This window comes from Chroicocephalus ridibundus, chromosome 4 (genome assembly GCF_963924245.1).
Source record: "Chroicocephalus ridibundus chromosome 4, bChrRid1.1, whole genome shotgun sequence".
NCBI lineage: Eukaryota > Metazoa > Chordata > Aves > Charadriiformes > Laridae > Chroicocephalus > Chroicocephalus ridibundus.
The window spans coordinates 29,341,416-29,362,154 of record NC_086287.1 but is presented as its reverse complement, the minus strand read 5'-3'; the positions used below and the strand labels follow the sequence as shown (position 1 = coordinate 29,362,154).

At 39.3% G+C, this 20,739-nt stretch overlaps 1 protein-coding gene across 7 annotated transcripts in view; it reads left to right on the top strand.

Annotated features, from left to right (window-relative positions):
• Positions 1–20,321, top strand: part of YLPM1 (YLP motif containing 1) — a 52,950-nt gene extending 32,629 nt beyond the window's left edge. For 4 of the 7 annotated variants that reach the window (XM_063333852.1, XM_063333854.1, XM_063333850.1 and 1 more), the window contains 3 exons: positions 5,074–5,204; positions 7,020–7,199; positions 7,573–7,970. In XM_063333852.1, coding sequence (XP_063189922.1) covers positions 5,074–5,204; positions 7,020–7,166 — 278 coding nt within the window. In that variant the 3' untranslated portion in view covers positions 7,167–7,199; positions 7,573–7,970. The other 3 variants (XM_063333851.1, XM_063333853.1, XM_063333855.1) reach the window with 3 other exon arrangements.
• Positions 20,322–20,739: the final 418 nt, after the last annotated feature.

The following is a 20,739-nucleotide window of genomic DNA, read 5'->3' as shown; positions in this document are numbered from 1 at the left end:
GGTTTATATGCTCATTAATTGTTCTTCCATCTGTTCAAGGAAAGTACTTTGTCTTTTAAAATTTTTAAAAAGCAGTATTTCTATTCTTTATTCACCTCTTCCGTGTTATAAAAAGCAAAGAGTCAACTTACATTGCACTGCATTCTTGTTCATATTGCATGCCTTTTTCTCAAGCCTAAACGTCATCAGTAACTTCTTACTTTCTTGGAGACATGCCTAGTGGCGAACTGTATTGAAGACGTTTCTTGCTCTCCAAAATTGTTACATGTGTGAGGACAAACTAGTGCCATGCTTTTAAGTTGGTTCTGAATGATTAGGCCTTGGTGTATCTTTTCAACAACTTAAGTATTGAAAAATTGAAGTTCGTTATGCTCTTCAGTTCCAGAAGAGTACTAGAATTCTTCTTAGTAGGAAGCAAAATGAACTTTCCCAGAGCACAAGGGCACCATTTTTGCTGCACTACTTGTTCTGATTAGTGCTGCTGGTTGCGTTAGACATAAGTGTTAATACTAGGATTCGGTCAAAGTCTTTCAGGCTGAAATGCATGCACCATGGCTACGGTGGAAGGTGTACACATGGAAAAGGGTTTCTAGTCATTATGATCGGTTTGGGTTTGTTTTTTGATGAATAGTAATGATTCTAAGTTAAGATTTTATCAATGCAATCTGCATAAAACTGCTGTTTTCTGTAGTGCCTGAGAAATAACAAATATCTGAATGGGACACAGCATGTCTTAACATTTTGAGGTTCTGCTTCTGCATGTGTGGTACAGCCCTGTGTATCATTACTTTCTAATAACCAAAATTACAATTGTACCATAGAAATAGCATTAGAAGTTCTGCCTTACATAAATCAGCCTTTCATCTTTTGCTGTTAACTGCTTAGTCAATACCTCAACAGCACTCTTCTGCTGCTGTGCTCTCTTTTAAGTCATTTAAATATTTGTGGAAGATATTGACGTTTTGGCACCTGCAGTACAACTGGAGGAGCCTTGTACTCAACGATTCTGGCATATCAAACAGCTAGGCAGCTTGACAGAGTTAATTCAGGTTTGCTCTGCACTTTCGTTATAAGAGTTGATTGTTGTAATATCTCAAGATTATTTCTTAAGTTTAGAATGATTTTTTCCCAATTACGTATGAAACAATAGCACTGGAAAACTGTGTTGTTGAACAATGCTCTGATACGTGGTGCTGTATTCCAAATAACACAGACTTCTTTAAACACCGAGTGGTAGGAACAGATGCGTTGCGCTGCATGTGGTGAATCTTAAGTCATCCTGTGCGTTTTACAAATATCACGGGAGTCCAAAGTGTGTTCTAAAAATATTTAAGTTTTATGTGTAGTTTCTAGCAATGTGGAGACTGTGTCTACAGCAGAAATTTATAGATATCTTTCAAAATCTACCCCTCTCATGATCAAATACTACTAACAAATAGAAACAGAGAACTGTGGTGTTTCTTTCCATATGAAAACTCCGTAATATGAAATGTCTCCACTTAAACGTAAAATGGGGAGCAAGCAGCAGAATCAGTTTTATGCTAAAGTTACTTGCAAGGCTGTTGCAATAATCCTTTAACAATCAAATTCCGTTAACAAACTGGATGCTAGCATGCTGCGCTACATGGATACAGGTGCTGAGGAGGTCTTTCTATTAAATCTGTATTCACGATTTTACTTTATAACTACCTCTAGATTAATTTTTTATAAATGTATAGAACTATAGATGAAAAGTAAATTCTGACAGAACATACATTTTAAAAAAGCCAGGCATTCCTATGTAACGAATGCTGTTTCTTTGAAAAATTACTCTGTAAGGGCAGACAACTTTTTTAGCTCAAGGTATGCATTATAAGCACTTGCAGTCTGTGAGTAAGAGTTACTATATTTAATTCACAGTAAGATTTTGTTGTAGATGACCAATTAAAATTATTTCCTGAAAGGCATGTAAACTGTGGTATGCATTTGTTATTCCAAAGTTGAGTTATTTCCTGGGAGCTGGCCCGCCCATTAGGTTCATTGCGTTAGTCCCTGAGGGCACACATTTGCAGAAGTGATTTAAGAGCAGAATCCAAAAACAACGCTGTAAGTCTTGTTTTGTTTTTTTTTTGTTTTCTTTCTGAGTAGATGTTGTTACAGGAAAGCACGGTAAGATCTTACGATTGTAATAAGCCTCAGAAAAGGTCTGAAAAGTTTGAGTCCTTTAGCTGCAACGCTGACTTGTGACAATCACCGTACCGTGCGCCCCAGAGCTCTTGCTTTAATTCAGATTTACTTTGGCAGGGGTGATGCATTCCTCTGAGTGTGTGTGGTATATCATTTCCTTATGTGTTGTGAGTGCACAGCCACATTTTTATTCTAAAGTCTGATCGCTGGTCTGTCTTAGTGCATAGTGCACACAGGTTCTTGTATTTAAATTTACAAAAGTGGACTCACATTTTTAAAATTTTACTGTATTCCAAGTGTTTAGCGCAATACTCTGTTTCAAAGTGCAGCTTAGTGGTGAGTTCTACAGACTTTCAGGAAAGAAATGAGCGCTGGCTCACACCACGACACTGAAGTTTTGATACCGTTGTAAAATTTGCTCTAGAACACAAATAATGTTTTACATAAAACTTTGTGGCTTTTGTATGAGAAGGGCAAAAATTTAGCGGATTGATTAATTTTGTTTTCGAAGGAGGTAATTAAGTCAGTTACTTTCAGATGCTTTATTGTTAAAATTCTAAAGGTGAGTTTGCGGTTTTTCAGAAATGCTGCTGCTACTTCATTGTTTTTAAAATCGAAATGGTAAAATGATGTTTGATAGTTCACTAAATAATCATCTGTCATAAATATTCACAAGCGCCATTGTTACGAAATGATACCTTGTCTTATTTTCAGAGAAGAATATTCTGAAATGATGCTTTGTGGTAGGCTTTGGACATTTCTGTAGTGTCTACTGCATGGCACGTGTATGTTGAACTGCAATAGTATGGATGAAAGCAGATCCTCTGAAAGGCAATCCAACTTCAAACGTGGAAGCAGATAACATTATAAAATAAATTCTGTGTAGCCGTAACAAAAAGGGACATAGGGGAACCTCATACTCTGAAGGCCTTCTGAACTCCTCTGTGGAGGTCTGAGAGTTGCACTTTTCTTGGCGATGTTTTCAATCGGTCTGCGTGCAGCAGGGAGTGGGAGCCTGAACTCTTCCATCCACCTTGGTAACGGGATGAGCTTGCATCGTAGCGTGTTGCCTTCCAACAGGAATATGTCTGTGCACAGATTGCCAACAGAGCTCCTGGATTTTCAGTTCTTCCTGTTCCTAAATGCTTCTCAATGCATTTAAGGCATTTGTTGCCCTCCTTTTTCGATGTTTTGGGTTTTTGTTGTTTGGGGTTTTTTTGGGTTTGTTTTTTTTTTCTGGAAACCCTTGTGCTACAAGTGATCTACGGTGATGGATCTGAGAGTAATACTGAGGAATAGTGCAAGTACATTATGAGCTGAAGTAACAGAGGAATATTGTATAAATCAGTTTTGTCTGCTAGAAGGAGTGCCGTCTGTCTTTGGAGATTAAGCTTCAAATTTGGCAGATTTAACGTAGAGCAAAAGAAGAACTTTAACTGAATCATGTAACAAGATACCATGTAACAGATACAAATATTCTGTACAGTTTTCTTAAATGTTGGCTTTTTTAAAAGGCAGAGGGGGATTAAAATGTTTTCTTAGAAGAAATTCTGTATCTGTTCCAGGGAAATGGGACAAAGGGTGGAGTCTTTAAAATTTTTAGAGTTGTATGAGGGAGAAATTACTTCACTAGTTTATGGCATTTAAATTATACTAGCATGTCTACATCTCCATTGCCTCACATTATCTCCGTTGTTGCTCTTTTCTCTCCCATATTAAGTAAAAAAACTCATCTCTCAACTGAACTTCTTTAAATACATACCTTTGAACATCCTCTTCTGATATCCAGAAAATAAATACACTGCCTTGTGTTTGGTTTATTTCTGAGGTGTTTTGGGGGTGAATTTAGTTGCATCAGTGACTTATGAAACAATGTTACTGACATCACTGGAAATGGTTTACAGACTATAACTGCCAAGCTTAGCGTTCCTTCTGCGTATCCTTGAATTGTTGGCTTATAAAATGGTAGCACACATTCACAGAAGTACTAGGATTTCCTTTGACTTGTAAAGCTGTTTTTCATTTTCATGCTTTGTTGTTCATAATCTTACAATGAATACTTCATCTCCTTTCCAAAAGCAATTTGCCACGTAATTTCAAGAAGGTGTTGTTTTTTTACTGAAAGTAAGTGTCCAAAGACAAACAAAATTTTAGAACCTAGGAATGGAATCGTTTCTCTTCACGCCTTATCGATTCAATAAGAAAAAAAAGAAAATTATGACTGTTGGACAAACGTGCTGCTCAAAATGTTCATGACTGTCCTCTTACACCATGAAACAAAAGATTGAGATACATATATATTTTATTTTTTTCCAGTCCTGGAAGATGTTCTGAGTGTGTTTTCCTTGTGGAGAGAGAAAAAGAAAGGGGGGTGGGGGTGTGTGTGGAATCAGCGTTTCCAAGGAGCCTTTTGTTTAGCAGAAACAATATCTCAAAAACTTGTCTTTGATGCATTAAATTATATCATCACTTGTTTCCTGATACTGCGTGTATGCCATGTTTGACACAGTATTAAACCCCAAATTTGGGAAAAACGCTACAGCTTTAGTATTGTGTTCAAATACAGAAAGGTGGATCTGTGGTTCCTAGCTATTGGTGGCTACATTGTACCTGTGAGGACAGACTCCGTATAGTATGAACACCAGAAGAGCAGACTTTTCTCCCTCATACAAATAAAAAGATTGAGTGTTATTGCCACGCAGTTAATGTGAAAGATCAATAAAACTTGAAAATGCTGTTGAGTCTTCTCTAGTTTATTTCAACTCTCATCATTCCACCTGTCAAGACAAGCTGGATGTACAAGTTCTGCTGCTCATTCTTTTGAAAATTTTTCCACTCTGGTCTTGTTTGTGTGAATAATAGAAAAAAAATTCTCCTTTAACTCTGAGGCTCTGTGTTTGTTCTCAGACAAGCTGGATGGTTTGCGGACTGGCACTAAAAGGAAACGTGACTGGGAAGCAATTGCCAGCAGAATGGAAGATTATCTACAGCTTCCAGATGACTATGAAACACGTGCTTCTGAACCTGGAAAGAAAAGGGTAATAAATTTTCAAATGACTTACTGTCCATATATGACCATTTAACGGTCTCTGTGATAAAGAGTTTGTACCAAGTCATTCAGTGTCTATGAATATGACAATTTTACTGACTCACTTTTCATTTTGCTGTTCCATTAGATTCTGTAAGAGAATATTCTCAAGAGTAGGGTCTTCCAGAGGTAAACCAGATTAGTTATGAAGTGAGGAATTGTAGATAATAAAGATTAACTATGCATGGCATGGCTTTTGAGATTGGGAATGGAATCATGTCCCATTTCTTGCCGGGGGAGATGACGCGCTTTGTCTTTGGAGCAACCCTCAGAGTCCTTTTCTCATGCTGTACGTTTTGTGGTGAGATAGTGTCATATACAGTGCAGATTCCAAGACAAGATGATGATTTTATTAAGCTACTTTTTTGTTAGGTTCTGTAAGAGAGGCACAGAAACAGTACACTGTTCAAAATGATTCAGCTGAGGAAAGTATCAGCTATGTAGGTTTTATATCAATTAAGGCTTGTAGACGTTGCCTCCTGCATATACCTTGCGTAAAGCTAGGGAGATGGTGTACAAGAAGTTGGCTTCAGTCACTTTATATGTAGTTCTGTTCTGAACACAAAATGCTGCATTTTCAAATATGAATGTGAAAAAAGGGGCAAAAAATCATAGAGGAAACTGAAAGAGGGGCAATAGGAAGAGGTAATACTTTTTTTTAAAAAAAAAAAAAAAAAAAAACAAACCAAAAAAAAACACAAAAAAAAAAAACTCCAAAATGGAAGCTTTTGCCACTAAAAGTCATTTGAGTTAACTGTCAGTGTTTAGGCTTTGTTTTGTAATGTCAAATAGAAAACATTGGGTAGTACTAGAGAGCGTGAGAGAGAAATACTAAGGCACGGTCAGTGGAAGAAAGCAGACGTTGCTTCTCAGCAGGAGTGTCTGGGGAAATCCAGGTAGAATGTGGAATAGGGAGGTGCTGGCAGAAAGGTGATAAGCCTTGTCACCAAGTAACAAATCAGCCTGAATGGGACTAATCAGTTAGGGTGTCAAGGAAGAAGCTCCTTCATTTACTGTTATTTCTTGTCTGGCAACAGTGTGTTGCAACTGAGGTTCTGGACTGTAGCTCTTCATCATCACCTCCCTCACTCCCTCCCACTGGTGTCTGGGTTTGCGGGTAAGGGAGTGACTCTATATGTTTGAACAGGGTGAATGCAAGTGGTCTGCATGACCATGAAGAGCTACAGAGGAGATGGCTGCAGCTGTAAAGACGGGAGATAACTTCTTCATGCATTTGTTTAGTGTAAAGAAATAGTGAAAAGATTTAAATAGAAATGCGTCAGAGAAGACAGAGAAGAAAACTGTCCCTCATTCATTCATTCATTGCCAAGTTGCTCTTTAACACTGTTTCTGTAGTTTCATAGTTGTCTTCTAGATGTTTCCATTGTGCAATTGAAAGACACGTTGTACAGAAAACAAAGACACTAAATGAATCCTTGATAATTCTTCATGCAGAAAGCATTGCTTTGATCAGAGAAATAATTATAGTAATTACACTTCAGCTCTCAGAATTATAGCATTGAAATGGAAAAGGCTAATCATCTGTACCTGTCTTTTACTCCATGGAACACCTGGGATATTCAATTAAAAATAATGTAACTGCTGTATTTTCCATCTTTACCCATTGGAAAACAAATTAATACTTACCCGATGAAATGAAAATGAGTACAAATTAGAATTCTTGTACTCTTATCTGCAGTGGAAAGCCTAGACTTGTCTCAGGATTTCTTAAGAGATTGTCCTACTGATAGTATGTTCTCCATAGGTGCGGTGGGCAGATCTAGAAGAAAAAAAAGATGCAGACAGGAAAAGGGCCATTGGTTTTGTTGTTGGACAAACAGATTGGGAGAAGATAACAGATGAAAGTGGTCATCTTGCTGAGAGAGCCCTCAACCGCACCAAGTATATATGAAAACGTAGTTAAATGGAATTTTGTGCCTTTAAGGTAGGTATTCAGTCTTCCTGCATGTTTATAGCCTTGATGGTTTTTAGGATTTTTTTTACGAGTTGAGGTTGCCGTTCGTGTCATTGTTAGAGTTCTCCCAGGCGAGATTATTTGAAGTGGAGCCTTTTTTAATAGGTCCCAGCTGTATCCATGTCAGTGTGCACCCTCCTGCATATCATCTAAAAATAAAAGGAGGAGGATTGTCAGCTATCAATCTCCAAACCTTATGAATAGGAAGATTATGTTTTCATTAAAAGAGTAGTTTAGCTGTGTGCTTAGTCCTGTCTAGTTCAGGTTTTGCTTACTGTATCTTAATTCTGACCACACTAATTGCTATTTTACTTGGTGTAACAAACTTTTCCTTTCTTTACAGGCCATTTGCTCTGAGGAGAAGTGAACCAAGGTGTCATGAGCATCTTGCATGGGTTATGTCACTCCCACCTTCACAGTTTTCTTTGTTACTTTAGTTTCAGCAGTTTTCTTGAGATATTGGCAGATAACCGGTGCCCTCAAAAAACCCAACAAATCCCACTGCACCTAAATGAAAGAGACAGTTTACTTTTTAATATTTTTGGAGGGGAGGGAGGGGGAGGGCCAGTAGTTTTAGCTGCTGTTTGTGGGATAAAGTGGAAGGATTAGACAGACGTTACCTCCACTGTACCGTTACAGAATGTTTATCACCTTTGCTTTGTGGCCGTTCTCGTTTTATACTGTATGTACCTTGTAGCTTATTGTATTAGGAAGCAGAACAATAAATTTCACTATAAACTCAGTGTTCTTGGTGCACCGTATAACATGGGTTTTGTTTGACATTTAAAATGTGGTCTGTGTTCACGTGTTGACAGTGCTCAGAACCATCCTTACCTGGAAGAGGTGCTGTGCTCATATTCTGGAATGTGTCCTGTCTTCTAGGTTTATCACCTGCTGCTCTTCTCGTAGACAGCTCCATTAAAGGCCCTGGGTTTTGCTGGCCTTTAGGAGCCATACCATTCTCATTCTTCCTGGAGAGCAGAAATGATCGTTATTTTTTGGATCCTAGTTTCTCAATTATGTCAAATTTTCATTACTACGTGAGTATAAATGCTGTTGGATGGCTCTGAAATACTCAAGGTAGTAATGTATGAAAAACATTTCTTTAATGCTCAACTTGAAAACGGGTACTACGGAGTTCTCTGGAGGGCAGCCTAGAAAATTCGTTTTGGTCTTACTATGTCCTCTAGTCAACACTGATCCTTATCAGGGTATTTCATTCCATTCATAAGTCTACTGTCGTGTAGAGAAACATCATTGAAAGAAGCAACAAAGAACAGAAGTTATACCCTTCTATTCATTTAATAAATGTGTTTAGCTTGCTAAAAAAGATAAACTAATAGCAGTCCACACTATTAAAAGTGGTACAAATTCTTCATAGAGGTTGGTATATCGCTTCTGACACAGCATCAGGTTTGCTGATGAAAACTTTCTTTTGTCCTCTCAGGTTTTGAAGCAAATGCCTTGTGTTAACAATGTTGTAACCAGGCAAGGTGTTAAATCTGAAAGTAATTGCTGTTTTACTGGTGAATCGAATTTTTTTTTTTCTCCTGATCTTTATGAGGGAAGAAAATGGAGTCCAGAATTTCCTTCTCTACTATTTGTTGCTCTGCTGAGTAATTACATTGCGGTTTGCATCCAGGTTGGTAAATGAATTAGTTCTGGTGTGGTGGTAGTTCGTGCAGTTAAAGGAGAGCCGTGGTGCTAATAGGTGGGTTTGTTTGCCATTCTCGTGTTTTGGTTTATTGGATGTTTCTCAGCCTCGTCTGTGGTGCATGACTGAAAGCTCTTTGGTAAACAAGGGGAATAGCTGAGCTTGTGTTACGCCCTGAATGTGTTTAATACAAGAAAATCAATCTTCCCTGAATGCAGCATTTTTAAAATGGAAGGTAATAAATGCGCATTTTCTGTGTACACATACTATTATGTAGCATTATATATTTTTATTTTTTTAAATGTTGCTAAATACTCTTTGAATTCTGACTGAGAATTGTTGACAAAGGGAAACTAATAGTTAACAAGAAAAATCAGTATTGTGTATTGCTGTGGAAATCAAGGAAGCTTTGCTTCAGAGAAGTTACTCTCAGGTACGTTTAAAATGTGTTTCAGTCTATCTTCAATTGTCCATAACAAAACTGGAATTCTTGTGGCATGCCATTGTTACGAGTTGATGCTGTTTCTTGACTTTTAAGAACTGATAATGGTTTTGTCTGTATTTTTGGTAATGCATCCGAACCAGATCCTTTTCTAACATTTTCCTTTACAGGCTAAACAATATTTCTGGAGCATGTAAATGGATAGCATGTGACAGAACTGATCATATAATTTACTGTTTTTAACAGTTTTGAAAATAATTTTAGCAGATAACACCCAGAGGGGTCACACTGTTTATTCTGTGGTGCACGTGTAATTAGAGAGAGATGAGCAGAGAATACGCATAAAGTTATACTTTGAGAACAGAGAGAAAATGTATCATTCTTCAAGTTTAGGGCAAAATTTCAATTCTGAAAACATACTGTTGCAGGCTGTTTGTCAGACTGTTTGATCAGCTGAAAGGTTTAGGGTATTTTTTGTTGTTGTTTTCCTCTTTTCCCTGGAGTTCAGAACTTTTCCATTTCTGTAGTACAGAAATATCATTCCATAATCTTTGCCATTTCTTTCAGTTGGTTTGAACGTTTAGCAGGTCAGTCCTCATCTGCTTGATGAGAATTGGCTCTCAAAGAAAATAATTTATGCCAGCACTACAACCTGTAACAGATTCTACATACTCCAGTCCTTCAGTGAATGAAGAAATTGAGCAAAAAGGACAAATTCATCATTGCTGCTGACAGAACTGAGAATAGCTAGGTAGTGCCATGCTTGGCTTTTAGTCAGGGGTTGGTGATTAGCTGTTTTGCTTTTGTCTGGAAAATCCTTCACTACAGAATCCAGTAAGTTTTTATCCTGATTTAGTTCTTACTCATCTTCTGCTTGCTGATATTGGCAGTAGAATCTTTTACAGTGCTGAACAGAAAGAATACCCACTTGCGTTGATGTCTAAATAGGAAAATATGCAGCCAGTGCTCTCGGATAATGATCCATCTTTGACCATGCGTGCAGTTGTGCTAACTCTGAGTTGGACTGTTTCTGTGCAGTGCATCGCACTTAAAAATACAACTCTGAAAAAATCATCAGCTGCTGCAGAACAAAGCTGCTGCCTCTTGAGCAAAGTTGACTGTTAAAACAGTATTTTCTGTGAATTACAATTTCTTATGGCACTTCATTTTTTTCTCAGGACCAGCTGCTTTTTAAAGAATATTGAAACTACATGTCTCATGGTAGAAGTACATATGCTTTTTCCAAGGGAATGTGCAACCCAAGACATGCTGCTACTGTGTGAATAGAACTTAGTTGTCACCTTCACTCACCTCGTGGATTATTGTAGGATTGCGCGTTAGCGTGATGGTCTGACTGGTATGAAAGAGTGACTATATAGCATAGAATATTATGTTGATTCTGGAAATGTCATGGTTTTTCTTAAATGTTTACAACAACACAGATAAACAACTTACCTTGCATTATTATTTCTCAGTCTTTAGAAGGGAAGAATTGGTGTTGATACAAGTTAAGAGTTTCATTTTTCACCCATCAGGTTGGGTTTGGTATTTTTTGGACTTTGCTTCAGTCATCTTTGTGAACCCTGTCCATTAATTGTGCCTTGCCTGTCTGTTGGTAAACAAAATACATCACTGTTATTTTCTGTTTGTAAGGCGTTGTTTTAACTATTTTCTGAAGCCTTTTAATCTCTGAACAACCATTTAGATACCATGAAGATCCTGAGTAGGATTTCACTAGTGGCTCTTATGAAAGGATTGAATTGGAAAAGTAGAGTTGTAATATTACACTGAAACAAATGTATTAACCTATCCCCTAAAAGCCGGCATCTAATCCAGTTGAGTAGTTAAAAATGATGAAGAATTGTGATTTGCAAGTCACATTAGAAAGTACGCTTCCTGCAGAAGAATAGTCTGTCATTACTGTGTTTTTAAATGACAGAGAAGAACATGACCTCACTAGCCAAAATCTGTTTTCTCACAATTTAAGATTGCAACACCATTGGAACGCTGTGAGAATCCTTTTCAAAGGAATGAAGTAATTCAGCCTGTGGGACAGCTTGTTGCCACCTGAACAAATTTACTGTTACCAGAAGAAAAAATATTCTTTGTCCGTTTATTTAATGCAGCTGTCATGGCAAATCATTTCATACCCTTCGGACACAATTTTCCTTAGCAGACTGTGCCATTTTGTTATTAATATTGCTGCCAAGACATTTTGGAAACCCACACAATATTCAACAGACCTCAGGACTTGAAGAAAACGTGGTTGATCTGGGTTTGGAGGCAAATAGTGCTCTTTGCTATGAAGTTCCTAATGTCTCTGCCAGCGTGCATCAAGCTAACTGTGAGTTGACTGAACCAAAACCCAGGAACTCTTGTTGTAACTCCACGTACATGGACTGGAAAGGGGAAGCCACATACTGATGGCTACATGGTTCCTTTTTACTATGCCTCTCTTCGTTATTTAATGTTTCCCATATTACTTCTTGGAAACGAGGTCTCAATACTGACCTTGAGGTCCACTGCCAGTCTGGCACCCAACTGCACCAGGACAACCTGCATATTATGCGATAATGTATTTGAGGAGCAGAGGTGGCCATCTCAGTTGAGATCTGCACATTTGCAGCATGAACTCTAAGTGGGTAAAAAAAAAAAAAATTCAAGTTCTTACAACGTGGTGGTGTAAGACTGGTTATACTTAGTTTTCTTAACATAGTAGAAATGAGAAGAGAAATAACAGAAATTTCCTAGAATTTAAAATATGAATGTCATAATTCTCTTCCTATTTTGAGTCTCTAGGGCAGACCCCTTTATTCTCTTATGAAACTTGAATCAAAGTTGTTTTCTCTTCTCCTGCTCATCCGTTCCTACGGGTGCAAGTCAGAATCTTTCAACCAACTAAAGGAACACCAAATGACTCTTCTGATTTCTGCTTAAGATTTATAACTTTCTTCTTCATGGTGAAACTGTTTTGTTTCATTCTAACAGTGGAGTGTTCCAACAATTAATGGTGTCTCTTTCTACCACTTCCAAATTTGCATGGTACTGGATCTGCAGCCTCGCGCCTTAGATCTTCCTCATGCATGTAGGTTGGAAAATTGGTAATGACGGTATTTCATTTAGGTGGATTATCACTTTCTAGCTGTTTGGAAGCAGGATGTGCTCTTTTATTCATGGTTTTGCTTAAACCAGGTAAGGGCAATTACTGTTACCAAACAAAAAATACAGCAAGTTTACTGGAAATGGAGAGACAAAAAAGTGAAGTCGCTTAAGTTTTCCATTCAGGTTTCTAGTCAGGAGCCTCTGGTCTCTTTGAACTGTAGGATTTAGAGATTTTAATATGCAAAACCTTAAAGCTGCCTGGGTGGAAATGACAGTTTCATTTTTTTCCTGATATTTTTCTGGCTTGTGCAACTCTCTGATGGAATCTCATGGGGAGGGGAGACCTTTCCCTAGGGCTTGTGTCCTGGCACACTGCTTCCCTTCTATGTGTGTACAGGGACAAAGTTTGTTTCCTTAACTGGTCAAGGTAAATGTGTATGAATAGGTGTTCAGCTTTACACAAGAAATTTCTCATGCTTTTTATTAGGATGGCATCTGAACTGTCTACTGTGACCAGTATATTCATATATGAAGTTGCAGTGTTTGAAGTTAGTACTTTCAGGGGAAAGCATGAAGACTGCAAGGTTGTTATCACTTCGCCAATTCCTGTGACGTTGCTGTCTTTGGAAAGAAACTATAACTGCAGTGCTCCTTGCAAAGAGAAAAAAAACAAAACAAAACCCCAAAACAATACCAAAAAAACCCCAAACAAATCTGAGAAGTGGAAACTCCATCTAAGTGAAGAAAACACGAAACCAAAAAAAATGGGAATTCAGTTAGTTTAATTATCTGAACTGGAATCTATCTTTGTGGCTAGAATGTGGTAACAACTCCACTGCCTGAGGTGTCGGCTTTAGCAACTGGCTGCATGTGTGTTTGTGGAGAAGAATCTGAAATTAATCCCTGCCATGTCAAAAGCATAGAGGTGAGCAAGCTGATTTAGAAAGCAGTTCGTCTTGAAAAAGCCTGTGAAGGGTGATTTGAAAGTACTTTTAAATTCTTTTTAAAAGCAGAAGCCGTAACAGATTACACGTAAACTGAAACATTGGCCGCAAAAAAATAGAAGCATCTTTCAAAACCTAAGGTTTTTTCTGTTTAAATCTTGTAGGATGTTACTTTTCTTCTTTGGGGATTAGCACAGAAAGGGAACAGACCTGTAGTTCTTGCCTGTTGCAGAGTCTATATGGCCTTAAAACACACAAAAACCTGAATACTTGTTTTCACAGGTAGGTAATACAGACAATGACTTTAATTTGGCACGACACCATGCGTGGATGACAAGGTGTCTTAAGCAGCACTTAAAAAATACCTTTTTGTTCTGTTTTGGTAAGTCTGATGCAGATAGTAATAAAAGTTTGGTTTAATCACTGTTGCTGATCCAGGTACTAGCCTTTGTACATGTAGCTTCTGGGTTTTGAGAATACTATATTACTCTTTGAAGCACAGAAAACACAGCTTTACCAACACCTACATTATTTCAACTTACTCATCTGTGGGTGCTCAGAACTCTTGTGCAAGTGATGAGTCTTTATTGCTATTCTTTAAGGTGTCTGTTTTTCCATTTCCTTTGAACTGAAGTTGCCATATTCTTTTCTTTGAAGAAAAGGTGGACAGATTAACTTGTCTGGTAGCAGATCTCATTGTATTCCTCAGTTAAAGTCACACAGAAATCAAGATTTTTTAGGTAATGACAACCAGATGGCACTAAAGCTTTGATTTTGTGTTAGGATTAAATTGGAGAAAAAACAAAAGCTTGAAATTGTTTCCACTGTAATTAAATTTTTGTGGTTTCATATTGCCCAATACAGTTTTAAACCGTTAACTTGTACTTCATGAAAGGAAAAATGACCACTTTTCTGTGGAAAAAAGTTCAGTGGATTAATGTTGCGCTATTGTGTGGAGTATCACTTGCAGTTCACAGTCAAGATTTTGCGCTCCATTGAACCTACGTGATGCATAAATATGGAACAAGATCTTCCTTTTGCCTTAAGGAGAGGCATGAAAATTAAAAGGTCTTTTTATATCCTGCTAAAAAGCTTGACAACTGCTGACATCTAATGGAAAATGGGATTTAACTTACTAGCGTCTGCTTTTGGATTCTAGAGTATTTAAATATATTGTAGGAAGAAATCATTCTTTGAGAGCCTTCCAAGGTTTCTTATTGAATCTTGCTTTTTTCGTCTTGGAATGAAGAAAAATAAGGATGAATAACCAAACCAAAGCACTAAAGATTCTTCTGGCAGAAGAACCCACTGACTTCACTCTGGCTAAGAAATCTCAGAACTTCAGGTTCATCAAAGACAATACGGCGAATGTCTCACAAAGAACCGTACTTGAAGCTCTAATGTGAATGGTCCAAACAGGTTTGCACAACGTGTGACGTGATTACTGCACGTTTTGCAGTAGGTGCTTTGTAGATAAGGAGGAATGGGAATACCCTTTTCCAAGGAGTTTACAATCTACGGATTCCTTTATTAGGAATATAGTGATTTGTGTCTCCTTTCCCGTCTCCCAGCAGGCAGAGGGAATCTGCTGTAAGGCTGAAGGGATGGTCCTGAAGTAAGCTTGGGTATAAACTTCCTCATTTTTCCCTAGAAGTCTGCCTGTTGTAGCCTCATTGCAGTGAATGTGTTTCAGATGTAGCTTGAGAAGAATGTTCAGATACCCTTTAAGCAGTTTACCTACAAATCTGTCGGGGGGAGACGCTAACACGGTGAGTATGCTGCACTGCTAGTAGTATGCCAACAGTGCACATCTGTACCTCCTACTTGAAGATGAACTTGGAGCAGAGTAAAAAATCTGGCTAAAAAGCTAGATTTACCTTCAGTAAAACCAGATGTGACTGTTCGGCTTTGGATCAGTTTGGGGAACTGATGAAACCTTCAGTAATAAGTATTTCTCCGTCACCTCCTTTGTCAGTTGTGTCCGGTACTGGCTTGTAGAAGATTGTCTAGGTCCTGTGGATTTCCATCCTTCTCTTGTTCCTAAGCTAGACTTACGATGTGCTACGTTGAAGGAAAGGACTATCTAGAAGTTAAGACTGGCACGATTTATGTTTTGCCAAATGCAAAAATGCTGACCGTGTCGTGTTGTCACGTTGCACTCTGCTTTGATAGTTTCTTGGATTCTGCGTCTAAATCATAGACTTGAGTTTCATTTGAAAAGCCACAGTTGTCCAGAGAATTTTAGTCTCAAAGGCTCTTCTCCACTACGTACCCTGACGCAGCAGCATCCAGCGCAGTCAGAGTTTTGGAGACGAGTTCCTCAGCAGCATCTGTTACAGCTGGGAAGTCTCGTAGAGATTGTCCTTTCTGAAGGACTATTGCAAAATTTCTCTCTTCGGATATTTCTTCTCAACGTCTGACCTTTTTGACGATAAGTTCTGTAAACAGAAAATACGAGTGCTGTGTTCTTGTTCGTGGACAGTAGTTTACCATTCCTAGTGAAACAGAACTTCAGAAATACAAATTACTTGTAAATCTGCGCGATTGATGTGAGCTATGGGGTTGGTGATGAGGTGACTGCATTTTTGCAGGAGTGTAATTTATGTATGTTGTTCATCTGGGTGGTTTTATTCACAGAGGGATTGATTTCAAATGTCACTGCCTTGGAAAATGCTCTCTGCAGCAGTTCCATATCAGTCCCTTATTTAGATGAACGCCTTAGGTTGAGACTTTGGTATATTAGTTCTTCCAGTTTAGGGGGTTTACCTTTCTAGGATAAAGATATATAGCTTATCTCTTGTAGTACACATTAATTTTTCCTTTTCTGGACCATTGTGGCATTTCCTTTTATCTTTATTTGTCCTTGGCTACATGCATCAAGATGAGGGAAATCCAATTTCAAGAGTGGAAGCTACTTGTTAGCCGCGGTGTACAGGAGAGATCAATAATGTACTACTTCTCTCCTTGTGATAATTAGCATAACGGGCATCTCTTTTTCTGTGTTTTCTAGCACAGGTCATCAACAGATCTGTAATGCGCCTCATATGTATATTATGTAAAACTTAAATAAATGTGTGATGCTGAAATCAGTTTCCTTTACATTCAGTTCTCCAGCTAGATTAGTCCAGTCCAGCAGGGATTTAAGACCTGTACGTGGCCTCCAGACCCTTCTGCACTGCTATCTTTCAAGTTTCAGTCTTTGCTGTGATTTTTTTTGTATTCTCTGTGTTTGTGTCAAGTAGTATAGACCTGGTGAGTACAGAGTTCAGTATAGCTGAATGTATTGATGGAGTCTGTGTATTGTAGAAACATTGATAACTTTCTGTGCTGTCTTGGTTGCTTTCTTTATTTTAATATGACTGCTTTTGTTGTTCCCTACCTTTGATACACCAGCTGTGGAGAAGGAAGACCTCTGGAAATAGTAGCACTAAAATTGCATTGAGTTTAGTCATTAACGTTATTAAAATATTTTACAAATACCCAGTTGGCATCTTCCCTGGCAAAGAGGATATAAATCAGCAGCAAAATCAAGAGTGGACAGTGTTCTAGGGCATTTTGGAAAGTATAAAAGGGTAGAAATACATGGTGAAACAGTAAGAATTGGAGTTCAGCATTCGGTGTCAGAGTCCTTTTTTTTTCTTTTTTTGCTAACTTTTTTTTCTCTAACTTTCTAACTGTGATAAAAGACAAAGGTTTTGAAAATAGGGTAATATGTAAAATGCTGCCTTTGGTGATCGCGGGGAGAAGAATGTTCAGTAGCAATGAGGCACCATTTTTTGACTTAATGCTGTTATCAACTGGGATTTGGCTTTTTTGTTTGGCTGGGGATTTTTTGCTGATGTCGTTGTCACGGAGTTTGGTTTATTTTAAGAGCAGTTTTGCCTTTGGGAGCAGCAGCCTACCTCCAGCAGCGTCACTGACATGTTGCCCTTGAACCCTATGCACACAGGGATTCCGTCCTGCGCCCGGGATGCGTCTGAGCCAAGCTCTCAACAGTTAATGTGGAGCAGATAAGCCCTGTTACCAGAGAGGGAAAGGCACAAAGATGCATGTCGTCAGTGATGCTGCTCAGAAATCACCTTATAACTTCTCATAGACTAATTAACTTGATTTTTATCTAGGGGTTTACCCTTATGAATCGGTCCTCTTCCATTTCGCAGATGGGCTGGGAAGGTGCTACATCTTTAATGTGGGATGGTGGATGAATCGCTTGTTATTTTGAACTGTTTATGGTGTGGATTCATGTGCTGGGGCACGCTGAATGTCCAAAGCTACGCTGCGGTCGCATGTATGGATAAACATACCTGTGTGATAAATCTTAACAGTGCAGAACTGAGTGGTCACAGCAGGGGATTTTCCCAATGCTACAGTTCTGTTTCAGTGGCTTATGGGGAAAACAGGCATTGGAGAGGCATCTGCATAAAACCTTCCTCCCTATTAATCTCAGTGCTCCTTTATTTGTACCAGGATTTAGGGCTATTGTATTTAGATCTTTCACGTGTAGGGCCTGATTTTTTGTAACGCCATATTTACCTTGTCATTACTGCATGATTTTTTCAATGTGCATTGTTGTGTTTTGGACACGGGGCTCTTAACTCCATGGTTTCTTTTCAGTGGAAAAAGCCCCTGAGTGCTTGCAAACACATGGGCATTCAATAATATACTGAATAAAGACAATTGAACTGGCACCAGAAGGCTTACAGGAGAAGCTTTGTGAGATGGTGAACTGAATTTTGCAAACTGCTGAACTAGCAAGATCCCTGGATTTACCGGAGTGCGTCACAGGGACCGTGCAAGGGCCAGTAAATTTTTCTGAAAAGGCATTTGAGACATTACACGCTGCTTTCAGGTGGTGGCGGTGCCGTGCTCCTGAGGAACACCTTCCATGCAGCATCATTTGCAAAGAGGGGAGCTGCTCTGCAAAGGATCGCCGCTGCTGCTGCTAGTTGCTACAGAACAACCTCTGTGGAGGGAAGAGCCGGATGGCTCCGAGGCTGGTGGTGGGCTGTGGTGGACACAACAGGCCGTACAGTAGTATTAAGAGAGGTAAGAGCTTCTGATGGCACCTGCCAGTCTGCTGGCTGGCTGAGGCCCTAATGTTTGTTATTTGTTAAGAAACAAATCTCGAGAACTGAAGTTAGGGTGTTCCCACAGAAGGGTTGGCCTGTGTTTTATGACACGGTCAAAAGCTAAACTTGCTTTTGCGCAGCCAGTAAACTTGGGGGCAAATGGTCACAGATGGTGGTGTGGTGATCTGAGTAAACCAGTAAATACCACGAGGAGGTGGTGGGCTTCACTAGGAGTGTATTGGTGCAGACAGACCGTGGGCTGTTAACAGAGAACAGGGTGGCCACTGGTGTTCCTCAGTGTGTGAAGGAAAGGAACGGCTGTCTTTTTGTTTGAAATACAATTTTATGGAAACAAGCTTACAGCAACTTGGGAGAAAGAGGATTCGGTCGTTTTGTCTCAGCCGGTCGAGAGTTGACGCGGCAACAGTTTGTTCGGCACCAAGCAGGTGCTCTGTGCCATTGCAGTCTTCCCCACAGCAGCTGCTCAAGAAACACTGGTCCAAAGACAGCGGTCCTGGCGTGAGGTGGCCCCTTCTGAAAAATGAAATGCAATCATCTTTATGAGCAAGCCCAGGATCTGCAAGGATTTTGTTTCCCTGATTGGTGTGACTCTTCAAATGCAGACAGCGTTGCCGCCACCATCATCCCGGTTACATGGAGTTACGGAGGACGCTTACACAAGCAAATTGTAAAGTATAGTGTTAATGGACATTTCTCCAGTTAAGTACTAACATATGGGTGAGTATAGTATTGTCAGTCCTTTACATTTCAATAAATAATCAAAGCTCCGTGAAGTTCTTGAAATAGAACATTTGTCACCAGATCAAACACCCGCGCCTTGGCTTGGCTTGTTACAGCCTTGGGAAGCCAAGACCCTGTGCCATGAGAACGGAGACCTTCGCTGAGCGGACCATTACTGAGGTGGTGTTTCCAGCTTCCAGATGCTGCCAGTTCCTGCAAAGATTGCTCTGGTCCTTCGGATAATGTTGCTCATTAAACGTTTAGTCAGAAACGGAGGTGAGAGCGAAGCTCAGGGGTTAGAAATAGCTGCAGAATAAATGGTATGCTTGAAGTCGCAGCACGATGAAGAAAAACACGGTTTAGGAGCTTTACCTGAGCTCTGACAGCAGCGGTGACGCCGGGTGCCACACAGGGGCTTGCGCTCTACCCAGGGGTGATTCAGAGTTCACTGCCAAGTAGGAAGCCCCTGGTGTTCCATGCTGGCTTGGAAACGCCGTGCTATGGGCACGGCCTTCCACGAAAGAAACAATGAGCTAAAAAAATCTCTGTGCCAGCAGCTGTCAGAGCTGAGAACATCCAGCGTTGCTGCTGCTTGGCGTAACGCTGCCAGCTGCAGCCCGGGACACTTCTAAGCATGAATAGATGATATTCTGCCTTATAACCATTGCTCAAGAGAGGAGGGCACCGTGGCTTTTAAAAATACCGTTTCTATGGCATTATCTTTTTGTAACTGTAGCTACTATTTCTAAAGTGTTTTATTTAAAAACAGCCTTTGTAATTGTTTTTATTTGAACGCCGGTTGTTCTGCCCATCATGGGGTCTCAGTAGATGCAGAAATGCGTAGGGCTGGCCTCCCTTTTCCCTTGAGCATGAATTCATGGTGTTTTCAAAAGTTGTCCTTATTTCTACTGTTTCTTACTCACAGACCTGGAAATTAGAAATTGAAAACAATTACTTAAGCTGTTGAATATTCTGTGCTCGCTCTCTGAGGACGGGTTTTTTATAGAGATGTATAGATATGTATATACACATATGTGTCGTCAGGTATTTTTGCTTAGTTTTTTAAAATAATATGAAGTATTTTTCTATAATTTCTGTTCTTTGTGTAAAGCTATGGATGACATGTACGTGCTTCGGGAAATCCAGTAAAATATTTTCCTTGAAGTTTCAGGTTTTTTCCTCTATCTTGTGTTTTTCATAATCCCAGCTTTTCACTTCAACACTTGCTTTTAGCTGCTTATTTTCCATGATTGCGATAAGACAAAAAGATTGATCCTGTTGGGTACAGGCTGGCACTTCTAAGGGTGATCCTTGTGTTAATCTAGTAGAACAACTAGTGATAAAACAATAAACGCCGGAGCAATAAACACCAGGAAGGAAGCTGCCATGTTTGGCTCATGCCAGTTGGACTTTATGCTGTGTCATTAAGAGTTGCTTAGCAGGTAATGGGAAATAGCCACAGAGAGTGTCTAGTGCCCATTTTATTGGAATAGCAAACCCAATAACGGTGTCTGATGCCAATACACACGATGAAAATTATCCTATGAACTTTTAATCA